The sequence below is a fragment of the Pan paniscus genome, chromosome 20 (assembly GCF_029289425.2).
Source record: "Pan paniscus chromosome 20, NHGRI_mPanPan1-v2.0_pri, whole genome shotgun sequence".
In the NCBI taxonomy this organism is placed as follows: domain Eukaryota; kingdom Metazoa; phylum Chordata; class Mammalia; order Primates; family Hominidae; genus Pan; species Pan paniscus.
Window position 1 is genome coordinate 12,636,758 of NC_073269.2, and position 21,790 is coordinate 12,658,547.

Genomic DNA, 21,790 nt, shown 5'->3' on the forward strand with positions numbered 1-21,790 from the left:
AGGTGCTCAAGGGCCCCTGGCTTGGGTTAATGCTTTCTTTTGCCATTTTGAAATTCTTTTTCTCTTTTTTTTTTTTTTTTTTGAGACGGAATTTTGCTCTGTCACCCAGGCTGGAGTGCAGTGGTGCGATCTTGGCTCACTGCAACCTCTGCCTCTCAGGTTCAAGTGATTCTCCTGCCTCAGCCTCTCGAGTACTGGGATTACAGGCGCATGCCACCAGCCTCCCAAGTAGCTGGGATTACAGGCGCACACCACCACGCCCAGCTAAATCTTTGTATTTTTAGTAGAGACCAGGTTTCACCATGTTGGTCAGGCTGGTCTTGAACTCCTGACCTCATGATCCACCTGCCTTGGCCTCCCAAAGTGCTTGGATTACAGGCATGAGCCACCACGCCCAGTAACAATTTTGAAATTCTTAGTCATCTTCGACCAACAGGCCCTGCACATTTTTCCTTTCCTCTCTTTTTTTTCTTTTCTAGCTCATTGCAGCCTTGAACTCCTGGGCTCAAGTGATCCTGTTACCTCAGCCTCCCAAGTAGCTGGGAATACAGGTGCATGTCACCACTCCCGGCCTTTTTTTTTTTTTTCTTTGAGAGAGAGTCTCGTTCTTGTTGCCCAGGCTGGAATGCAATGGCGTGAACTCGACTCACTGCAACCTCTGCCTCCCGAGTTCAAGTGATTCTCCTGCCTCAGCCTCCCAGGTAGCTGGGGTTTCAGGCGCCCGCCACCACGCTCGGCTAATTTTTGTATTTTTAGTAGAGACGGGGTTTCACTATGTTGGCCAGGCTGGCCTCAACTCCTGACCTCAGGTGATCTGCCCATCTCAGCCTCCCAAAGTGCTGGGATTACAGGCGTGAGCCACTGTGCCCGGCTTTCTTTTTTTTTTTTTTTTTTTTTTAATTTTTTAATAGCGTCTTGCTCTGTCACCCAGGCTGGAGTGCAGTGACATGATCTGGGCTCACTGCACCCTCCACTTCCCAGGTTTAAGCGATTCTCCTGCCTCAGCCTCCCAAGTAGCTGGGACTACAGGCACACACCACCACGCCCAGCTAATTTTTGTATTTTTAGTAGAGACGGGGTTTCACCATGTTGGGCAGGCTGGTCTCGAACTCCTGACCTCGGGTGATCTGCCCACCTCAGCCTCCCAAAGTGCTGGGATTACAGGTGTGAACCATTGTGCCCGGCCTCATTTTTACATTTTTTGTAGAGATAGGCTCTCATGATGTTGCCCAGGCTGGTTTTGAACTCCTGAACTCAGGCGATCCTCCCTCCTCATACCAGTTCTCAGGACAGGTTGCTGAGAACTCCTCAGGCTCTGAGGACACTGAGGTGGGAGGGAAACCGCGCTCTCCCCGCCCCTCGCCCCCTGAGGTGGGAGGGAACCCGCGCTCTCCCTGCCCCTTGCCCCCCAGCGAAAACACTCTCATGTCAGAACTCGGCTATTACTAAACACAAACCGTGGTTCTCCGGACAACGCAGGCATCTGTTTCTCCTTCTCTTCCAGAAATCCTTTTAAATTGTGCTAAGAAATTACTGAGGTTGAAACACACACACGCAAAACCCAAGGACAAAAGGATGCATGCCTCAGACCCTTGACCTTGAAGGGAGCAATGGAAATAGCCCCCCCCCCCCAGAGGCGGGGGTCCAGAGGGGACTGGTGGAACTCGAACGTCCCCCACAACACACAGGGCCCTGGCTCGGGGCTGGGCCTCTCGGGCTCTGAATTCTGGGGTGAGGCGGGGATCGGGAGCCGTCTCTTCTCCTTGGAGGAGCTCAGGGGGGTGGATTTCCTTGCTTGGTTGGGGGTGGCCGCAAGGCCTGTGGTGAGAGCATGGGGGGTGTCCAGGCCCCCTGGTGTCTGATCCTGAGCCCCTGAGCCCTGTCTACCCCTGCAGGTCATGCAGGCAGTACTCAGCCTCCTGCCCACCCTCAACTTCCCATCCATGTCTAAACCCTGAAACAGATAGTTCAGAGGCACAAAACTAAGGGGGCGGCCGAAAGCCAGGATGCTCTACGCCAAACTAAGAAAATAATCACCAGCACAGCGTGTGTTTTCCAATCCGCCAAGTTCTGCTGTGTCATCTGTGAAATAGGTGCATGAATGGTAAAGTACTGTGTAACACAAAAAGCTAACATTCACTATTGCGTCCTTCCTGTTCCAACGCCACTCCCTTAAGGGCCGTGCCCCTGCTGCCCAGAGCGTCCCGGCATTCAGCACCCCTACTGTGTGGGGCAGGCGTGCCCAGTCTGTTCTCCCTGCTGCCCAGTGGGTGGGCCCTTCTGGGTGGAGTAGAACATGTTTAAGCCCTTAACCTGGGACCAACGCTCCCTTGTCCACAGGGCTGCTGTGGGACGTCAAGATGGTTTCCTGGCCAGGCGAGGTGGGTGGCTCACACCTGTGATCCCAGCACTTTGGGAGGCCGAGGTGGGACAATCACCTGAGATCAGGAGTTCGGGACCAGCCTGGCCAACATGGTGAACCCCATCTCTACTAAAAATACAAACAATTAGCCAGGCGTGGTGGTGTGCGCCTGTAATCCCAGCTACTCGGGAGGCTGAGGCAGGAGAATTGCTTGAACTGGGGAGGTGGAGGTTGCAGTGAGTCGAGATCGCGCCACTGAAGTCCAGCCTGGGCGACAGGGCAAGACTCCATCTCAAAAAAAAAAAAAAAAAAAAAAAGGCTTCCTGAAGTTGTTGTGGCAGAGGATCAGGGACAGCAGAGGGTGAGATTCGCTGCGCTCTCCCCAACCCCGATAAAAACACTCTCATGTCACAGCTTGGCTCTCGTATGACTAAACACAAACCGTGGTTCTCCAGACAACGCAGGCATCTGTTTCTCCTTCTCTTCCAGAAATCCTTTTAAATTGTGCTAAGAAATTACTGAGGTTGAAACACACACACGCAAAACCCAAGGACAAAAGGATGCATGCCTCAGACCCTTGACCTTGAAGGGAGCAATGAAACTAGCCCCCATAGAGGCAGGGGTCTGGAGAGGTCTGGTGGAACGCAACTGTCGCCTGCCATGCACAGGCGCCTCGCTGGGCCTCTTGGGCTCTGAATTCTGGGGTGAGGCAGGGATGGAAGCCATCCCTGGAGCAGAGGTGGAGATGGGGGCTGTCAGGTTTCATTAAGGTTCGTCCCACACAGGGGACTCTTCTAAACTTCTTCCTTCTCACGGTGAGTCTGACACTGGCGTCACCAGGGAGAAATACAGGTTCTCAGGCCAGGCGCCGTGGCTCACACCTGTACTCCCAGCACTTTGGGAGGCTGAGGAGGGCAGATCACCTGAGGTCAGGAGTTTGAGGCCAGCCTGGCCAACATGGTGAAACCCCGTCTCTACTAAAAATACAAAAATTAGCCAGGTGGCGTGGGCCTGTAATCCCAGTTGCTCGGGTGGCTGAAGCAGAATTGCTTGAGCCCAGAAGGCGGAGGTTGTAGTGAGCTGAGATCGCGGCAGTGCACTCCAGCCTGGGCAACAGAGCGAGACTCTGTCTTAAAAAAAAAAAAAGAAAGAAATGCAGATTCCCAGGCCCACACCGGACCTGCAGAAGCCGAATCTGCTTTGAAATGATGCTCCCCCATGGGAGGCAGATGCATTCTTAAGTTTGGGAGGCGCAGACGCCCGGACCCTTTCTCCTGGGTTCACAGGTGGGGCGGTCAGGAGATCCATTAGCCTGAGCCAGTGGAGCTGCCCAGAGGCCGCAGGAGCCCCAGCTGTCGGCCCCTGGGGTCTGAACACCTGAGGGATGGCCCCGAGCGCTGTCAGGGCTCTGGCTGGAGCACAGCCCTGGCCCTCTGGCCCCAGGTGGTGTCAGACAACATGGGTTTTTCCTGGAAGCTGAGGGATCATTTAGTCACGTCTGGAAGAGAAGATGATGAACACAGACCCACAAGACACACAAGCAATAGAGAAACTAGCAACTTGAAAATGGGCTCCGTAAATGCTTTCCGAGAGACCGGGCTGCGGGCCCATGTTAGCTCAGCTCTCTGGGTGCTGAGCGTGACCATCCAGTCCTTGGCTGATTCTTGGTAGCAACTGTCACCATCCCTACTTGATCTCATTTTCCTGAGGATCTGGAGGGGGTGGGCAGCGTGGACCCATTTCACAGAGGGTAGAGTGGAGACGCAGAGAGCCAGGGACTTTCCCCTGGGTGGCACACTGGGGAGTGGTGTCAGAGCCAGGATTTGAACCTGGACTCTCTGACCTTGAGACCCCTAACCATTCCCATCCCAAAGGAGATCAGTCTCACGGAGGGGACGCTCAGGATGGCCCCAGGGCTCGGAAGTGACTATGGTTCCACATACAGACGAGGGAAGAGGCAGGATCCCCGGGTCACTGTTGGGGGAGCACTGGTGTGGGAAGCAGATGGAGGGGGGCCATACCCAGGGGCCACTCGGTGGGCCCACTGACCTGTGAACCTGGAGAAGAGGGGCATCTGGGTGGGAGCTGAAGGGCCGTGGGTCAGCCAGCACAGGGCACACCCGAACTGGGTGTCCCCTCGTGGGCTCCCGGGACCTGGCACAGGCTTACCTCGGAGGGAAGAGGTCTCCATCCCCTGGCACTCTATTACTGGGCTGTGGGCTGCTCACAAGTCATACACCATCACCCCTACACCAGCACATCGCAATGATCCCACTTCATTTATTACCAAAATATCACAGAATTCCAGTCATAGTTAACATACAGCGTTTAACACGAACCTGATACCTGTAGAAAGAACTGAGTATCCGGACAATTGAGTCGTTGGAACTGTAAGCCACGCCCCAAACCGTATCACTCCGTACTTCAAAAATACGCTTTTTTGAGAGCTTTGGAAACTGAATTAAAATGTCTACACAGCTATGAACAATTGTTTAATAAAACTTTTTCATGTTTCCATTACATGTAAATATATCAATTTGGCATCTCTATAAAAACTCTGAAAATGGTGCAAAAGTTTCATTCTCTTTGAGAAAGCCATTGACAAAAAATATTCACACTTCACTAAAATTTTGAAAAATGGTCTTCTTTCAAAGCTTCTTTATTAATCTGAAGTCTTCTGGGTTATCAAAATCTAGGTTTGCTTTTTCCTCCTAAAACACTAAAGAACATTTATTCACAAGGATTAAAAAAAAAATAAAAAGGCAATGGGCTGATGGAAAACTGATAAGGGCTTTTCTTTTTTTTTTTTCTGAAAATAATTTAAAAAGCTTAAAAGTTACATAGGCATCTTCAAAAGAACACAATGGGATTCATTTTATTGTTGACTTTTGGACACCAGTGTCAGACTTTATTGAAAACAAACCCATGTAAAAACAAAGTTAAAATGAAAAATGGCACCTGAAAAATAAATTATTTTATATAAAACAAATCAATAACTTAAAACACACTAATATACAAAAGGTCTAACCATCTACTGTACAACATGGGAATCGGTTAAGAGAGCCTCCCCTCCCCCAAAGCAAGTCACTGTAAACGGAACATCACATGGTCATGGTCAAAGAGGTGGCCCCAAACCAACGGAAAAGCCTTCTCTTCTGGTGGAAGAAAAATCCAGTCCTGTCAAAGTCTCCGTTAGCCTAACTTAGGTACTGGCGGTGACTTACAAGTGAGAAAAAAAATTTTGTTTTTTTAAATGGCCAAGAAAGAAACCTGAACGATGTCACTGAAAGGTTGTAGAAAAATAGGATCCAGCCATTAGAGGTCAGGGGAAATCAAAAAGGTTTGGAAATGTGAACCCTGCCTGGGATCCGAGATTCAGATTCTACTGCCATCGTTACATGCCAATTGCCAATGCCACTCAAAAGAAAGCACTTGTGACTTCAGGGCTGTCTTGCGAAGTTTGGGGACAGGAACCCCTGACCCCCAGAGTCTGCTAAACCCCAGGGGTCTCTGCTAAGGAGCTGCCTCAGGTCCTAGTAGGTGAGGTAGGTCTGGGGAAGATGGGAGGGGATTGAGGTGGAGGGTGGGGTGGAGGGACAGGATAGAGGCCTCCTGTCAGCTGAATTCTTATTCTCTTTCATCCAACACAGGAAGGCTGCGAAAAGCACATGGAAATAAAAGGGGGCTGAATCGGATGTGAAATGTAACAGCTGAGTGATGTCAATTTCGATTTTTCAAGTCCGATGCTGGACTGGGTAAGTCATGTCTTTTCAATGCCTGGTGGACAAATGGCCTTCATTTGGAAGCAAACCGGGTCAAGGAATTGCCACTAACCGTCTTCGGGTGCTTCTATTTCTCTGATCCAGCAGGGACCCCTGGGCTGCCGGCTCCAAAGGGCCGGTCTTGGCTCCCAACAGCAGCACGGTTCAGTCCCTGGAGGCTGGGTCTCCAGGACTAAGGCCAAGCGCAGACTCTCAGAGGTTAAGGCAGCTGCCCTTGGCCAGGAAAAGGCTCACCTTCCAGGAGAAGGTGGCAGAACCCACCCAGCACCACCTGCGGGCGGGCCCCCGAGGAAGCCCATGAATTTCAGGATATTCACGCAGGATGGTGGCCGGGGAGGGGACTCAGCACCCGGGAGGGAATCAGTCACAGAGCTGCGACTAGAGGCACAGCCAGCACAGAAAACTGCGGCTTGGCAAATTACACTGAAAACGAAATAATGGCAGAGCCAAGGGGGAACAAGGGAGAATTCATCAGGAAGCAGGTTCACAAATTCGGAGCTGCCTGGGGTCTAACTACCAGAGGGAGTTACACGGGTCAAAAGGGAATTCAATCAAAGCCTCTTTGGTATTTCCCAAACCAGATTTTTGATAAATGAACATTATCTACTCTGAACGCTTTTTCATCGAAATTCCCAAATAAAAGCAGAGCACTCATTTTTGCTAAATAGAAATACAACTGATCTATGTAAAATTTTTTAAGAAATGGTTTCTTTTGGGTTGAGCCTTTTTTAAGAAAACGGATCTCCCCTTTGCAAACAGGCCTTGATAAGATGTAATGAACTTTGAGGACACAGGGTCAGCAACTAGAACCTTGATGGAACAGAGATTGCTTTTCAGGAGTGACAGTTGTAAGCTAAATCCTTCCACAAGCTTGCAAGCTAAGACTCCCAAATAAAGGCTTTGGAATTTTTTAGCTAGAAGGCTGTTCAAACAGCGGAGACCACATACAATGAGAATGTTCCTGAACTGAGAAACTTCAGGGAACTTTCAAAGGCTCATATACTTCACAGTTTCTTCTCACCTGTCCCAGCATCAGAATAGTTGATAGGATTCAGATAAAAGGGGGCGAGGAAAGAAGCTGAGGTGCTACAAGCCGGTCATCATTTTCACAGTTGAAGCTTAAGACAGAGTTCTCTGTTGAATGCTAGCTACGGGCATGTGTGGGAGTGAGACTCCAGGGGGAGTTTCAGAAGCGGGAATCCCGCCTTCCATCAGAAGGATGTTGGCTCCCACCTTCCATCAGAAGGGTGTTGGCTCGCACCTTCCATCAGAAGGGTGTTGGCTCCCACCTTCCATCAGAAGATGCTGGCCCAGGGAAACCTGAAAGGGTTCTTTTTCCAGGAAAGCATTCTGGTCCCAGGATGCAGACTGCTCTCGGGCAACAGAGCAGGGACCCTCTTTTGTGTCGAATCCGGGCAACGGGCCTCGGTTTTGGCTTTTCCTGAGGATCTGGGATTCTGTGGGAGAAAGGAGGTCCTCTCTGGCACCAGGCCGACTTTTATGAGACACGGCCTGGGTACGGATGGCAACATCATCAATTTGCAAGGATCGCGCACACAGCCCCTCAGTAAAAGATCAGGGAAAGGGGAGGGGATGGGCATCCTCAATTGTCCAGGGGCCTCTCGAGACGCTGACCTGCTCTGGGGACGGTGGTGCCTGCCTATTGCTCAATTTCCCACTTCAATAAATAAATACATAAATAGGTATAAATAAACAGATAAATACAGCCATCATCTCATGAGAGCAATAACTAAAAAACAGCCTACGGTCACGTTTTAGTCTCACGTCAAGGTTAAAAACTGCTGGTACTAAGTTATCCTGTTTGTGATTCTCTCTGTATACTAGTTATTTATAAACGCCAGATCCCAGTCCTGAGGAGTTTTGGGTGATCTGGCCCTGCCTATTTCACAGGCTTTCTCTTTCACCCTTCCTCCGGGCTCCTGGTTTAAAAGCCACCAGCCTGTAACTGCACATTCCTGCGTCACAGATTCAGAAATGCTTTTGCTTGAGGCAAGTATTGGTTTATTAAGATCTTACGACTCCTCCCTGAATGCTGGGCCACCTGCACCTTCCCTAGCCAAAAAGAAAGAAAAGGTAAAATAAAAAACAAAACAAAATTCGAGCAAAACAAAATCAAATTTAATGGTCTTAAATGCAAAAGTAAAAACAAACAAAAAACACAAAAAAGCAAAAGAAAATTAACAGAACAGAACAACCCAAAATGTCAAGGCAGTTATGAAGAGAACTTTGAGGGTTAATCTTTAAAACTACAAATCAAAGGTTTTGGTTAATAGATAACTGGCAAGAAGTAAGTACTTTTCTGCTGAGTGTTCATACAAAAGCAAAATTCCAAAACAAAATCCGACTAAAATAGAAAAAGGTCTAAGCGCTCACGAGAAGGGATGCGAGAAATACAATGCTCAAATGTTTCTGTGTTATTAAAATACAGAGCCATTTTACGCCTCCAAGCTATGTTAAATGCTCTGGAAAACGGGAGAAATTATCGTGAACAACAGTATCCAATGTGTGGGGCGCTGTGCATGCAATGTGTGGACAGAAACTCGGGATGTCAGAGTAGCAACACATCTTCAGGCGTGCCTGGAGCTTAGATCTGACTCTGGAATATACTGGAGTTTCCCTGAAACTCTTTGGTCCATTCCCATTGGTGCCTGGGCTTACGAAACACGTTTGTGTCCTTCTCTGGAGGGCCCGCCCAGCATGCGGCCCGCGGCCCCCGGCCCCAGTGGTGGCCCACGCTGGACGGGCCCGCCGCCATTCCCAGGACCACTCGGCAGAGCCCGGGACTGAGTGAGCAGGAGGTGGCAACGGGACCTGCCTGGAAAAGGAACTTCCTGTCAACCAAAGCATACATCGCTTACAATGTTGAAGCGGTTGAGAAAACGCACACTCAGCATCTGTCTAACATCTTTAGATTAAAAACTAAAACTAAAAGGTGATTTTTTTTGCTACCCAGTCTGTGGAGACATTGAATGAAACGCGTGTTAGACAGTCTTAGAGGTTAAAGCATGCTTCAGGTTCACCACCATCCAGAGGGACTGGTTAGTCAATGCAGTTCTACTTAGATTTCTGTTTAATATATATCTTAAAGGAAATAACTTACGAAACTTAAGATTGGTCTAACATTGTGGGATTTCAAACATTTGAACATGTCGGTTGCATCCCAGAGTATAAAAACCTTCTCACTTCTCATTCAGACAAAGACAAACACTTGTGAAAATTGGCGCAAAATGAGTTGTACACTAACAAGAAAAGTTTCAACTCCTTCACTCTTAATTATCTATTCCGTACAAAAAAAAGCATGAGCGAGTTATTTGTGGGACTTGTTGGTTTTGAAGGAAACCTGTAAGATTTTGTCCCCCAGGCGGTAGCCGTTCAGGCTGGCTATGGCCATCGCGGCTTCTTCATAGTTTGTCATGGTCACAAAGCCAAACCCTTTGCACTTGTTGGTGTTGAAGTCGCGGATCACTTTCACATTGGTGACGGCGCCAAACGGCCCAAACATCTGCCAGAGGATTCCCTCGTCGGCATCCTGCCCCAGGTTGTAGATGAAAATGCACCAGCCGGAGGAGGCGTTTCCTGGCACGTTGACGCCAGAGAGCCCGCTCATGTGATCGACGCCCATGGGGGAGAACCTGGCAGACAGAGAGCAAGCGTCAGGCCACGGTCAGCGCAGGCGGCCTGGGGATGGGGCAAGGCCTGGACGCATGCTGACCATGGCCGCTGGGCCCCATCCCGCTCTGCGCAGCCACGAGGTGCTCACGGTCGAGACACCTGCATGGGTCAAAACCCTGGGAGGAATTAAATACAGTAGTGGAGGGGCGGGACCCTGTTCTGTAGGGAGCTGACTCTGAGGGGCTGGTTGGTGCCCTCCACTCCTCCCACTGTGTATGTCGGGGTTTCTGTTTAGGGGTTCCTGTGGTTCCCCACATTTTAGATGATGGGCGCTTCTCCTGGTCCTCCGTTGCAGGTAGAAATGCTCTGCAGGCCTCTAACAGCCTCAGCTCTCCCTGGAGGAAACTCTCCTCGTACTGTGGGGTACGTGCAGGGGCTGAACTCCTTTTTCCAAATTTTGCACCTTCCCCTTATCATGACCCGCCCCCAAGCGTTGACAGCCCAGTGGTCTCTGGTTAGAGCACGCCTTTGCCAGGGCCACTTGTAGGGCACAAGAATTCCTTCCCAAGCACCAGGCAACTAACCCTCTGTGGCTGGAGCTCAACATCCCACGAGGGTCAGGGGCCAAACCACTGAGGACTGAGAACTCAAGGGACAGGGAAGGGCCCTGGGACACCAGCAACGGCAGGCTCACCAAACTTGACCACACACGTGGGGCTCTTTCCACAGTGATACTTTTATTTACATAAAAAATAAGCCTTTCTGGGCCAGGCATGGTGGCTCAAGCACGGAATCCCAGGACTTTGAGAGGCCAAGGTGGGAGGATCACTTGAGGCCAGGAGTTTGAGACCAGCCTGGGCAACACAGAGAGACCCCATCTCTAGGAAAAAAACAAAAACCTCAGAAAACAAAAACTAAACTAAACTAAACTAAAATAAAGCCTTCTGAAAATGTACAGATGCTGTAATAAGGATTAAGGTATATGACAAAACAGTTCCTAAAGCTATGTTTCCCTCTGGAACTTTCTCAAATTAAAAAAGTAAAGGTCTGAGGGTCAGTTTGGGAATATCTGAGTAGCATACATTTGTGAAGCCGGCATCTGTGAAGCCACGTGATGCATGCAGAGAAGTATTACCTGCTCCAAAATAAAACTGGGCTTCAGGCTATGGCCCTATCAGCCAAGTGCAGCCCTGCAGGCCCCAGCCGGGGTAAACGACTGCCTTCAAGCGCCGTTAAACAGATTCACCCTCTCGACAGACACGAGAGGACACCAGCTGCCACGGGGCAGCTCGCTAGCCCAACGGTGATTTTCTTTATTTTTGAGAGAGGGTCTCACTATGTTGTCCAGTATGGTCTCAAACTCTTAGGCTCAAGTGATCCTCCTGCCTCCTGAGTAGCTGGACCACAGGTGTGTGCCACCATGCTGGCTAATTTTTACATTTTTTGTAAAACCATTTTCAGGATGGAAAGACTAAGAAGAAAGGGTCTATGTTGTCCAGGCTGGTCTCAAATTCCTGGGCTCAAGTGATCCTCCTGCTTTGGCCTCCCAAAGTGTTGGGATTACAGGCGTGAGTCAATGCGCCCGGCCTTCTTAGGAATTACTCTTGTTGGTAGTTTTTCTCCTGCTGATTTCTCTGGTCTTGACAGTCATAAATCTTCTCCTCTCTTCCTCCAACCCAATTCTTTTCCATCCCTTATCTCTGGGCTTTTCTGGACGTGATAGGGACTGACTGCAAACTCCCTGCAGTCTGGGTCTTTCTTCCTCCTCTTCTCTCAGCCTCCTGAGCGAATCTTTCCCTCCAGACTCTCCCACCCTCCCCACTTCCTTCCATCACTTTGTCTTAGTGGTTGCCCTGCCACTCACTTTTCCTGCTCGACCAGAAATGTCCACTTCTCCGGTTTCCCCTTTCTTTTCTTGTCCTCATTACTGGGACCAGAGTCCCATGTCTCCTCCAACCTTCCCTGTTTTCCTTCCAGGCTAAGGAGCAGTTCACCCAACCCCACCACCCATATAGCCCGCCCCATCAAGAGCAGGGCCGACTGTATGATGGGATTTCTAGAGCTGGATTTTAAAATTCAGCTCCATTCCGTCCAGAGAAGCTTCCCCAGCCTTGTCTTCAAGCCAGAAACCTCAAGGAAGGCAGGCCAGCTTTGGAATTTGAGCCAGGCTGAGAATGCTGGGTAACTCAGCCATGAGAATAACACCTCTCACAGCAGCATGTGTGGCACCGGGCAGCGCCCACCCAGCCTCACTGTTAAAACAACGATGGGGCCGGGCTCACACCTATAATCCCAGTACGTTGGGAGGCTGAGGTAGGAGGATCACTTGAGGCTAGGAGTTTAAGACCAGCCTGGGCAACATCGTGAGACCCCATCTCAACAAAAAATAAAAACATTAAAAATTTTTAAAAAAGGGAAATCTATCCTTGTCATACCTGAGATAAGCCCTCGATGCCACTCCTTGAGGTTTTGACAAAAACAAAACAAAACAGCCCTGACACTGAGACCTCTGCTGTTTCTGAGGCGACAGCACACCAGATCCTGGAGTCCAAGGCCCTGACTCTCATCGCCTCTATCCCACTTCATCCTGGCAGCCAGAACCATTTTCAGGATGGAAAGACTAAGGAATCCGAGAAAACTCCTCCCTTCTAGGACAGGGCTTATAAACAGAATGCATACATACAACATTCACCAATACAAATGACTCCACGAGGCAGGTGTTTGAAAAAGGTTTGCCTTAGGGCTGTTGATCAAATGTCTAAGAATGCTGGAAGATCTACTCTCACCTGAGTATACCTAAGGCAGCATCTTTTCTCCCACAGATATGAGACGTTCATTATTCATTTATTTTTTAGAGAAAGGGTCTCACTCTGTCACCCAGGCTGCAGTGCAGTGGTGCAATCATAGTTCACTGTAGCCTCCACCTCCTGGGTTCAAGCAATCCTCCCACCATGGCCTCCTGAGTAGCTGGGACTAAAGGCCAGCATCACCATGCCCAGTTTTTTCATTACTTTTTATAGGAACAGGGGTCTCACTTTGTTGCCCAGGCTGCTCAAACTCGGGGCTTCAAGTAATCCTCCTAACTCGGCCTCCTGAGAGCTGAGATTACAGATGTGTGCTCCCCCACACTGGGCATGAAACCATCTTTAAAGCTCGCGGCTCCGTTCTGCTGTTACTAGGAACTGTGTGCTGAAGCTCTAAGTGCTCACACTCACAGCAACTGGTGGGGACTGGTGCTGTCTTTTTTTTTTTTTTTTTAAATAAAAACAAAAAAAGACAGGTTCTGGCCCTGTGGCCCAGGCTGGAGTGCAGTGGTATGATCACAACTCACTGCAGCCTCAACCTCCTGGGCTCAAGCAATCCTCCCACCTCAGCTTCCTGAGTCGCTGCAACTACAACAGCGCACCGCCATGCCTGGCCAGCTTTGTATTTTTTGTAGAGATGGGGTCTCGCAATATTGCCCAGGTTGGTCTTGAACTCCTGGGCTCAATCGATCTTCCTCTCTCAGCCACCCAAGGTGCTAGGATTACAGGGATGAGTCACTGTGTCCAGCCTGGAGTCACTGTTTTGATTCCCATGAAAGACAACGCCCCATTGGAAGTAAACGGCTTTCCTACAGACACCTTTCTGATGGAGGTTGTGGTGTGGAGCTGCAGAATGATTCTGAAACGCGCTCTCTGACGGGATCAGTCTATCATTCCCGTGGTTTCTATTCTGTGGCTGTGCCGTCGCCTGCCAGCGGGGCTAAGTATGGCTTTCAGGAGCGCGCACCCTCCCGACCCACCTGAATCTCTGCGCCTGGTGGTGAACGGGGCCTCCGAACCGTCGCGCTGGCGAGTGGTACAGCTGCGAGAGGAGTGCCACGTTTTTGTTCTGGTTGGGGTTGGCTGCAAACTTCACTGTGATGGGCTCAGAGGAACCTGGGGGTTTATGACCATTGAAACTGGTAATTGCCTCTTCTGCCTCCGACCGTTTGTCAAACCGGATAAACGCAACCCCTCTGGACAAACCTTTTTAACAAATCAACAAAAACGGAGTTAGGGGGAAAAACGCTAGGACTTTCAAAACTGAAAAGCAAAAGTCAGGTCAGTCTACTGTGGGCCAGGCTAGAAGTCTGGTTAAGGAAATAAACAAAAATTAAACCTAAAAGTGAAAACAAATGGATGGAGTAAAGAAAACCAATGACTAACAGAAGATTAAAGCTTCAGACTTTCTTCCCGGCTGAAGCCATGACTCCACAGTGTCGGCGCCCAAAGATATTTTGGTGACAGACATCCCCAATAGACATCCAGGCCTCTTATTTGGAAGAAAGCAACATTAGGAAACAGCACATCCACTGTCACTATTTAGCTGCCAGGTGTCCGCCACAGAGTGGGTGCGTGGGTGTGGTGTGTGGTTGGTGGGTAACAGGGTTGGAGTGGGGACTGCGTCTGAGAGATCCTCCCTGGGCTCAGGGGCCACTCTCCTGGCTGCTGTCTCTGGGCCCGCTGTGACAGCAGGCCTCGTGGCCGAGCCTGCTGCAAAGGTGCCCAGCTCAGCCTGCATGCCTTCTCCTTCATGCCAGGAGGGAGTGGGGTCCTGTGGCCACCCCCTGCCAGCTCCATGCTGCTGCTGTCACCTCATTCCTGTCTTGGGATACTCCACTGTAAGGTCCTACACCCTCCCGTGGGCCCCAAATTGCCGTCAGAATCAAATGAGGCCAGAACACTGCCCAGGCTCATACAGCAGAGCTGAACCTATCCACAGGCTCGCCAGGCAGGCCTGGGGTCCCTGTATGGGAAGGGCCAGGGCCCCAGCAGCCAAGCCCAGAGGGCACCTTCTCTTGCCACCTCAACTGAGCCACCCAAGGGCCAGTCCCGGGTTCCCGGCTAAACCCAATCCCTGGACGGAGCAGTGTGAGACCTGAGGCCCGTCCTGCTGTGGGGGACATTGGTCAGCTGGGCATGGGTGTGAGATGCTGAGCAAGGCGGGTGGAAGGAGAGCATGGCTGTCCTCCACCCCTGCCCGTCCATACACTAGGCCCGGGAGGGAAACATGAGTAGCCCGTCCCTTGAGGAACCTGGGAAGCGGGCTGGAAACTGGATGAGGGGGATGGGGGTGAGGGCACACTGAACAGCACACTAGCTCCTTCTCCGGGGGCAAGGACATGATGGAGTCAGGGGAAGGCCCAGGGGTGGGAGAGGTGACAGCTGAGAGGCCAGTCTGAGAGTGACATCACTAGGCGGGAGTCGCGGGTGTGTCCCAGTGGGAGAGGCTGTCACAGACAGCCCAACCCAAACACCCTGGTTCTCAAGACTTTTAGTCAAGCCAGGCCAAGGCTCGTGCCTGTGGTCTCAGCTACTCCAGAGGCTGAGGCAAGAGAATCGCCTGAGGCCAGGAGTTCAAGACCAGCCTGGACAACACAGTAAGATCTCACCTCTTAAGGAAAAAGAAAGACTTCCAGTCAAAGGGTGTCTTAAGTCAGGTTTCTTCTCCAGGCAAAGGCCTCTGGCGCATGGTAACAAACAACGACCAAAGCCAGGCAGCCCAGGGCCTTGGGTGACCTGTCCAGCGGGCACCCAACTGTCCCCATGTCCTGTCTCCACGCCTCACATGGCACCTTACTCCACCACTTCCCAGAGGGTCCCGCCAGCTGCCCCCACAATCGCGACACTGCAGGCCCCCCGTGAGCACACAGACAGCAGCTTTAGTAAGGTCAGACCTAACGCTACGCACATGTGCCAGGAATATTCTGGGGCTCAAGCTCATTTCTGAGCTGCTGCTCAGAAGGAACACCTGAAAACACAACCCTGACAGATGCTGTTTTCTTTGAGTCTCTCACGACACGAATGACAGCTTAGTCAGTCTTGGAAACCTAAATGAAAATCTAACTTTAGGCAAATACGACTGAGAGCTGACGCTGGCCGGCTCGTAGGGAAGCTGGCTCCAAGCAGATGGCTTCATTCTGTTTCTAAAGACCCTGCGGCCCAGCGGAGAGAAGGCATGTGTGCAAGTGTGGGTTCCTCGTCTGGGGTTGTAGAGTGGCTTTCAAATGCAAACTGCCTGAGTGAAAGGAAGAAAACTCTAGTAAGGGGGGCAGGAGGGATGCTGTTTAACAGAGGGGGATATCAATTCACTCAATTATTTAATGGATGTATACTTTCTGAAGATGGCTCTGCATTTTTTGTTTTTTTCTTCCCCTAGTGTTTTTTATTTTTAATTTTTTTTTTGAGATGGAGTCTCGCTCTGTCGCCCAGGCTGGAGTACAATGGCACGATCTCAGCTCACTGCAACCTCCACCTCCCCGGTTCAAGTGATTCTCCTGCTTCAGCCTCCCGAGTAGGTGGGACTCCAGGCGCCTGCCACCATGCCCGGCTAATTTTTATTTTATTTTACTTTATTTATTTATTTAGAGACGGAGTTTCGCTCTTTTTGCCCAGGCTGGAGTGCAATGGTGCAATCTTGGCTTACTGCAACCTCCGCCTCCCAGGTTCAAACGATACTCCTGCCTCAGCCTCCCCAGTAGCTGGGATTACAGGTGCCTGCCACCATGCCTGGCTAATTTTTTGTATTTTTAGTAGAGACGGGGTTTCACCATGTTGGCCAGGATGGTCTCGACCTCTCGACCTCGTGATCCGCCCACCTTGGCCTCCCAAAGTGCTGGGATTACAGGCATAAGCCACCGTGCCCGGCCTATTTTTAGTACAGATGGGGTTTGCCATGTTGGCCAGGCAGGTCTCGAATTGCTGACCTCAGGTGATCCACCCACCTTGGCCTCCCAAAATGCTGGGATTACAGGCGTGAGCCACGGCCCCCGGCCCCCTTGTGTTTTTTAGAATTTAACAGTAGAGTCCAAGAAACGGCATAATCTCCAGATGAATACACTATAAAGTTCACAATTAAGGTGGATATAGAAGCGAAGGAATAAAAAAAATTAAGCTCTGTCAGCTCAGGGTGGGATTTTTTTCTCTTTTTTTAAAAAAAGAGTTGGGGGTCTCGCTATGTTGGCCAGGCTGTTCTGAACTCCTGGGCTCAAGCAATCCTCCCACCTTGGCCTCCCAAAGTATTAGGATTACAGGTGTGAGCCACTGCGCCCGGCCATCCTCAAATACACTAAAAAGCCCGTCACAGGAAGGCAAACTCCACACAGGCTGGCCTGCCACACACACTCTGTCTCCAGCAGAGGGAGCCACAGCCCTGGGATGGGAGCCTCACCTTCCCACCAATTCTGCATCCTGGGGTGGGAAGCAGAGCCGGGAGACCCTCCTGGCTCCCTTCTCTCTGCCTCCCTCACTGCTCTGCAAAGATGACAAAGGTTCCTTAGGCCACCTTGAGGTTCACAGCCGACCCTGGGGGTGCAATACTGAGGTGCCCCCAACACCCTGGGAGACACTATCTTGCAGAGGGAAAGGAAGCAATGCCCCCAGCAGCTGTGTGCAGAGGTGAGTTCCCCCTGCCTGTGGCCCGTGTGTGCCTGAGAGACTAGGGAAGGCCCCAAGAGAGTTGGGTGGCTGGAGGCATGTTCTCAGGCATTGGGGGCTCCAAGTGGAGCACAGGCTTCCCTCATCAGGGCCATACTGGACACAGACAGGCCGAGGCAGAGCAGTGCATGTGGGGTCTAGAGGAGGAGGGGAGTGGACTGTGGGCCAGTGAGGTTGGTTCCCCCGGCCCTGGGCCCTGCACAGCCAGCTCAGATGCCCCAGTGCAGAATGGGGGGCAATAAACCCACACACTGGCCCACTGACAGGATCATTCACTCAGCTGGCACTTGAAGGTAAGTGAGGGGACTTCAGGGACCACAGGAGACTCTTCTGGTGCAGACCAGGGGCGTTTACACCGAGTAACTGGCATCCCCCGACCCTCTCCCCAGAGCAAAGGCAGAATGGCGGCGGCTGTGCGAGTGAGCCCTGTCCTTCGGCACTGCCCGGTGCCAGGGCGGGAGTCTGTGCTAGGCACAGGAAGCTCCCAGGGCCCCCATGAAGTGCAAAGGGGCCCTTCCCCTCCTCGGGCCCCAGCGGGAACAAAGGCCGGCAGCGGCAGGGCCAATGCATGCCAGGTGGGGTTCCTACAGCCGGAAAGGAGGAGGGAGAGAGACTGATAAGGCCGCCCACCCCAAAGCACGCAGCTCAGGGGACCCAGGACAATGTGCGTGCCCCTCTAGCCTGCAGGCCAGGAAGGCCCCACCTGTGTGCACATGAAAGGCGAGGCTCTGGGCTGCTGGGGGAGTGCTGCTGTTCTCTCAAAAAGAGGTCACCTCAGAGCATGACTTTCTGTGGCCCAACTACTCGGTGTTATTTCAACATCACAGCCAAGGTGCGGCACACACAGTCTGTGTGGGAAGAATATGAAAACCACCCATACAACGCATGGGCCTCACTGGGCTCAGGGAGTGGACTCTTCCCTGCTGGTTAGTTAGCAGACTCCTGCTCCTGCCCCAAACAGAGCTGAGCGATCCTAAATCCCCTCAGGGTGGCCCGAGCTCCCTGTCCCCTAGGCGGGGCCACGTGCAGGGCTTGGCAAAGGATGTGGTGGGGCACTAGTTCCTAGCCTAGTGCGGCAGGCGGGCCAGGCAGTGGGGCCGGAGCACAGCCGTGGGCGTGCACATGTCCCCTGCTCATCTCTGCCTGACGGCGTCACACAAAGCCCAGAGCCCACATCCAGTGCCAAGACGGACTGGGAGGGCCAGCAAAGTGGCCAGGATTGCCTGCCCATTAGAAGAATTCACTGCCATGTGCTCTGTGCACTTTAGATGTGCTCCCCAGAGAGGGGCATCCGAATTCTGGGGATTTGGGCCATCAGACTACTGCACCCCAAATGCCTGCAATGAAAGCCACAGTGGACAAATGTGCAGCAGCCTTTTTTTTTCTTTTTTTTAAGCAACAGGGTCTTGCTCTGTTGCCCAGGCTGAAGTGTAGTGGCGCGATCACGGCTCACCACAGCTGTGAACTCCTGGGCTCAAGCAATCCTCCCACCTCAGTCTCCTGAGCAGCTGTGATGACAGGCCCGCGCCACCGCACCTGGCTGCAGTATCCTTTTTTTTTTTTTTTTTTTTTGAGATGAAATCCCGCTCTGCTGCCCAGGCTGGAGTTCAGTGGCGCAATCTCGGCTTGCTGCAATCTCCGCCTCCTGGGGTTCAGGCGATTCTCCTGCCTCAGCCTCCCGAGTAGCTGGGATTACAGGCGCCTGCCACCACACCTGGCTAATTTTTGTATTTTTAGTAGAGATGGGGCTTCACCATGTTGGCCAGGCTGGTTTCAAACTCCTGACCTCAGGTGATCCGTCCACCTCGGCATCCCAAAGTGCTGGGATTACAGGCGTGAGCCACCACACCCGGCCTGCAGTGTCCTTTTCACCCCATTCATGGGCAAGGCCAGGACATTTGGGTGCCTGAGGGGAGATGCTAGAATCTCTTGGTGTTTTCACTGTACATGAAATGCTGGCCTAATCCCCAGCTTTTTTTTTTTTTTTTTTTTAAGACGGAGTCTCGCTCTGTCGCCCAGGCTGGAGTGCAGTGGCAAGACCTCGGCTCACTGCAACCTCCGCTTCCCGGGTTCATGCCATTCTCCTGTCTCAGCCTCCCGAGTAGCTGGGACTACAGGCGCCTGCCACCATGCCCAGCTAATTTTTTGTATTTTTAGTAGAGACAGGGTTTCACCATGTTGGTCAGGCTGGTCTCGATCTCCTGACCTCGTGATCCACCCGCCTTGGCCTCCCAAAGTGCTGGGATTACAGGCGTGAGCCACCGCGCCCAGACATCCCCAGCTTCTTTTAATGCCATCTTACCTCCTCAGCCTCCTCAAACCAAAGCCAACGTCTTCTCATTTTGGTGCTGTCCTCGTTTGCGGAATAACTAATGACATTTAAAATCAAACGGTGATCTGCCTTCCCTAGAACACCCAGCCCCCACCTAGAGAACACCCTCCCCACGCGTCTGGGGCCCCTCCGGTACCTGTAGTCTGATCCACGAGGACCCGCGAGTTGATGATCCGCCCAAACCGAGAGAACATGTCTTCTACGTCCTTCTGGGTCATGGTCCGCGGGAGCCCGCTGATGTACAAGTTGGCGTCTTTGATCACCTCTGAGCTCGGGCGAGCATACGACACCTTGGGAACACAACCACTTTCCGAGATTAGTACAGGCACGTGGCCAAAGCATTGAGGAGGGTGTTGAATGTTGGGTTAGGAAAAGCCAACACTGTGTGTTAGAAATCATGCAGGGAACGATTATCATCACTGACGCTCACCGCCTGCAGCCACGTGGTGGCAAGCTCACTGAGGGATGGGCCGTGAGCCGGGATGCCTGGCAGTGCTTCCTCACTGGGTGCTCACCATCCTCAAGGAGGCAGGCGTGACTCCTATGTCACAAAGCCCAGCAACTGAGGGCCCGCAGCTTGTGTGTGGCTACCTCTCTGATGTGCTGGACAGTGAGCCGGTGCCAGAGAGGTCCTGGTGCCTGAAAGCAGCCCGTGCTGCAGCGGGCAAGCAAGCTGGGAGCCACTGGGAACACACGAGACTCCCCTGCCAAAGAGCAAGCTCGCCACAGAAGCCCTGACAGGGGCCGTGAGTTCTGGGAGGACCCCGAGTTTGTACTCAAATCCACTCAAGTGTCAATATTAAATGACTCAATGCCTTTTGGATTTATATTTTGCAAAATCAAAGAAAACTGAAGAGAACCTTCTGGGTGCTTTGACAAAATGGTACATTCATCATTCGTGTGGAGAGGGTGGTGAGGGGAGCCTGGAGGCCAATGCAAGACAAGGTCTTCGGTGCTTTCTCAGATTGGCGCTGACGGCCGTGCAGACCCCATGGGCCCAGAAGGAAGAAAAGGACCACAGTGGAACCCCTCTGCCTGTGAAGGGGCAGCCTGGCAGGACTCACAGCCTCGTCAGGAGGCTGGGATATGGAGGAGGGAGCAGGAGATGTGTTCCCGAGAAGGGTGGGGACTTGAACCTGTGCGAAAGGAAGTTCATTCCCTTTGAGTGAGGGGCACAGAACTGATGAGCCAAGGTAACTGAGACCAGAATGCAGGGAGAAGCCGCCGCTCAGGAGTCACTGGGCAGAATCTGCGTGCCGAGAACACACACACAGCATCCTCTGAGAAGCTCCTATCATGTTGCAGAGAAGGAACAACAGACATTGCCCCTGCTCATAGGGCAGTGGGCGGCCCAGCAGGGGAACAGGACAGGCCCACGAGGAGAGGAGTGTGGGGCTGGAGGCCAGCTCCGCCTGGTAGCGGTGGGAATCGAGGGAGCATGTCACTATGGAGCCCATGAGGTCTCTGGGGAAGCCGTGCTGCTCCCAGGCCCGGGGCACCTCCATCAGCCTGTGGACAGGAGCTCTGGGGACACTTGCTCACCCCATGATGTGGGTCAGGGGCTGCCAGTGCTGTCCCCAGAGAAAAAGAGGCTGCCTTGGCCCCCAGCCTCCCCTAGTGTCCGGGCTTGCCCTGGCTCCCTGCAGACCTGTCTGGACTGGGGCAGTATTTGGGGGCCTGCCAAACCGTGACCCTGGCGCCAGTGGAGCGGAGCTGAGGCTGGCACTGACTGGACCTACTGCCATCCCTGGATGAAGCCCCAGAGGAGAAGTGCCCTAGAGCCAAATGCTGGGGAAAGCTCTGATGCCTCCCAAGGACAGGTGTCTCCAAGGACCATGGGAACTCTGCTTTCCTCTTCTCTCTGGACACTGTCATGTTCAGTCAGGCTAGAATCAGAACAGCTGGCGCACAGCAGGCGTGCACTGACCTGGGGCTCCCCGGCCCCTCGGCCAGAACCCTCTTTCCTAAGCTCCCAACATCGCTTGCTCTTTGGCCTCAATCAGGTCTTTTTCTGGCTGCCCATTCTCAAGAATTCATCCAGTGAGGGGTTCAATCGTGTTCCCCCCACCCCACAATCCAAATTCATATGCCGAAGTCCTAACCCCTTGGGACCTCAAAACGTGACCTGATTTGGATACAGTCATTGCGGATGTAATCAGTTAAGACGAGGTCACACTGGTATAGGGTGATCTCTAATCAAATGTGACTGATGTCCTTATAA

General features: G+C 52.1%; 1 protein-coding gene across 1 annotated transcript in view; it reads right to left on the reverse strand.

Moving 5' to 3' along the window:
* Nucleotides 1-8,261: 8,261 nt before the first annotated feature.
* Nucleotides 8,262-21,790, reverse strand: part of ELAVL1 (ELAV like RNA binding protein 1) — a 43,408-nt gene continuing 29,879 nt past the window's right edge. Inside the window, exons 4-6 of the mRNA XM_034945798.3 lie at nucleotides 19,706-19,859; nucleotides 13,562-13,787; nucleotides 8,262-9,797 (exon numbers count right to left, since the gene is read on the reverse strand). Of these exons, the coding sequence (XP_034801689.1) occupies nucleotides 9,473-9,797; nucleotides 13,562-13,787; nucleotides 19,706-19,859 (705 nt within the window). The 3' untranslated portion in view covers nucleotides 8,262-9,472. The remainder of the gene's footprint in view (nucleotides 9,798-13,561; nucleotides 13,788-19,705; nucleotides 19,860-21,790) is intronic.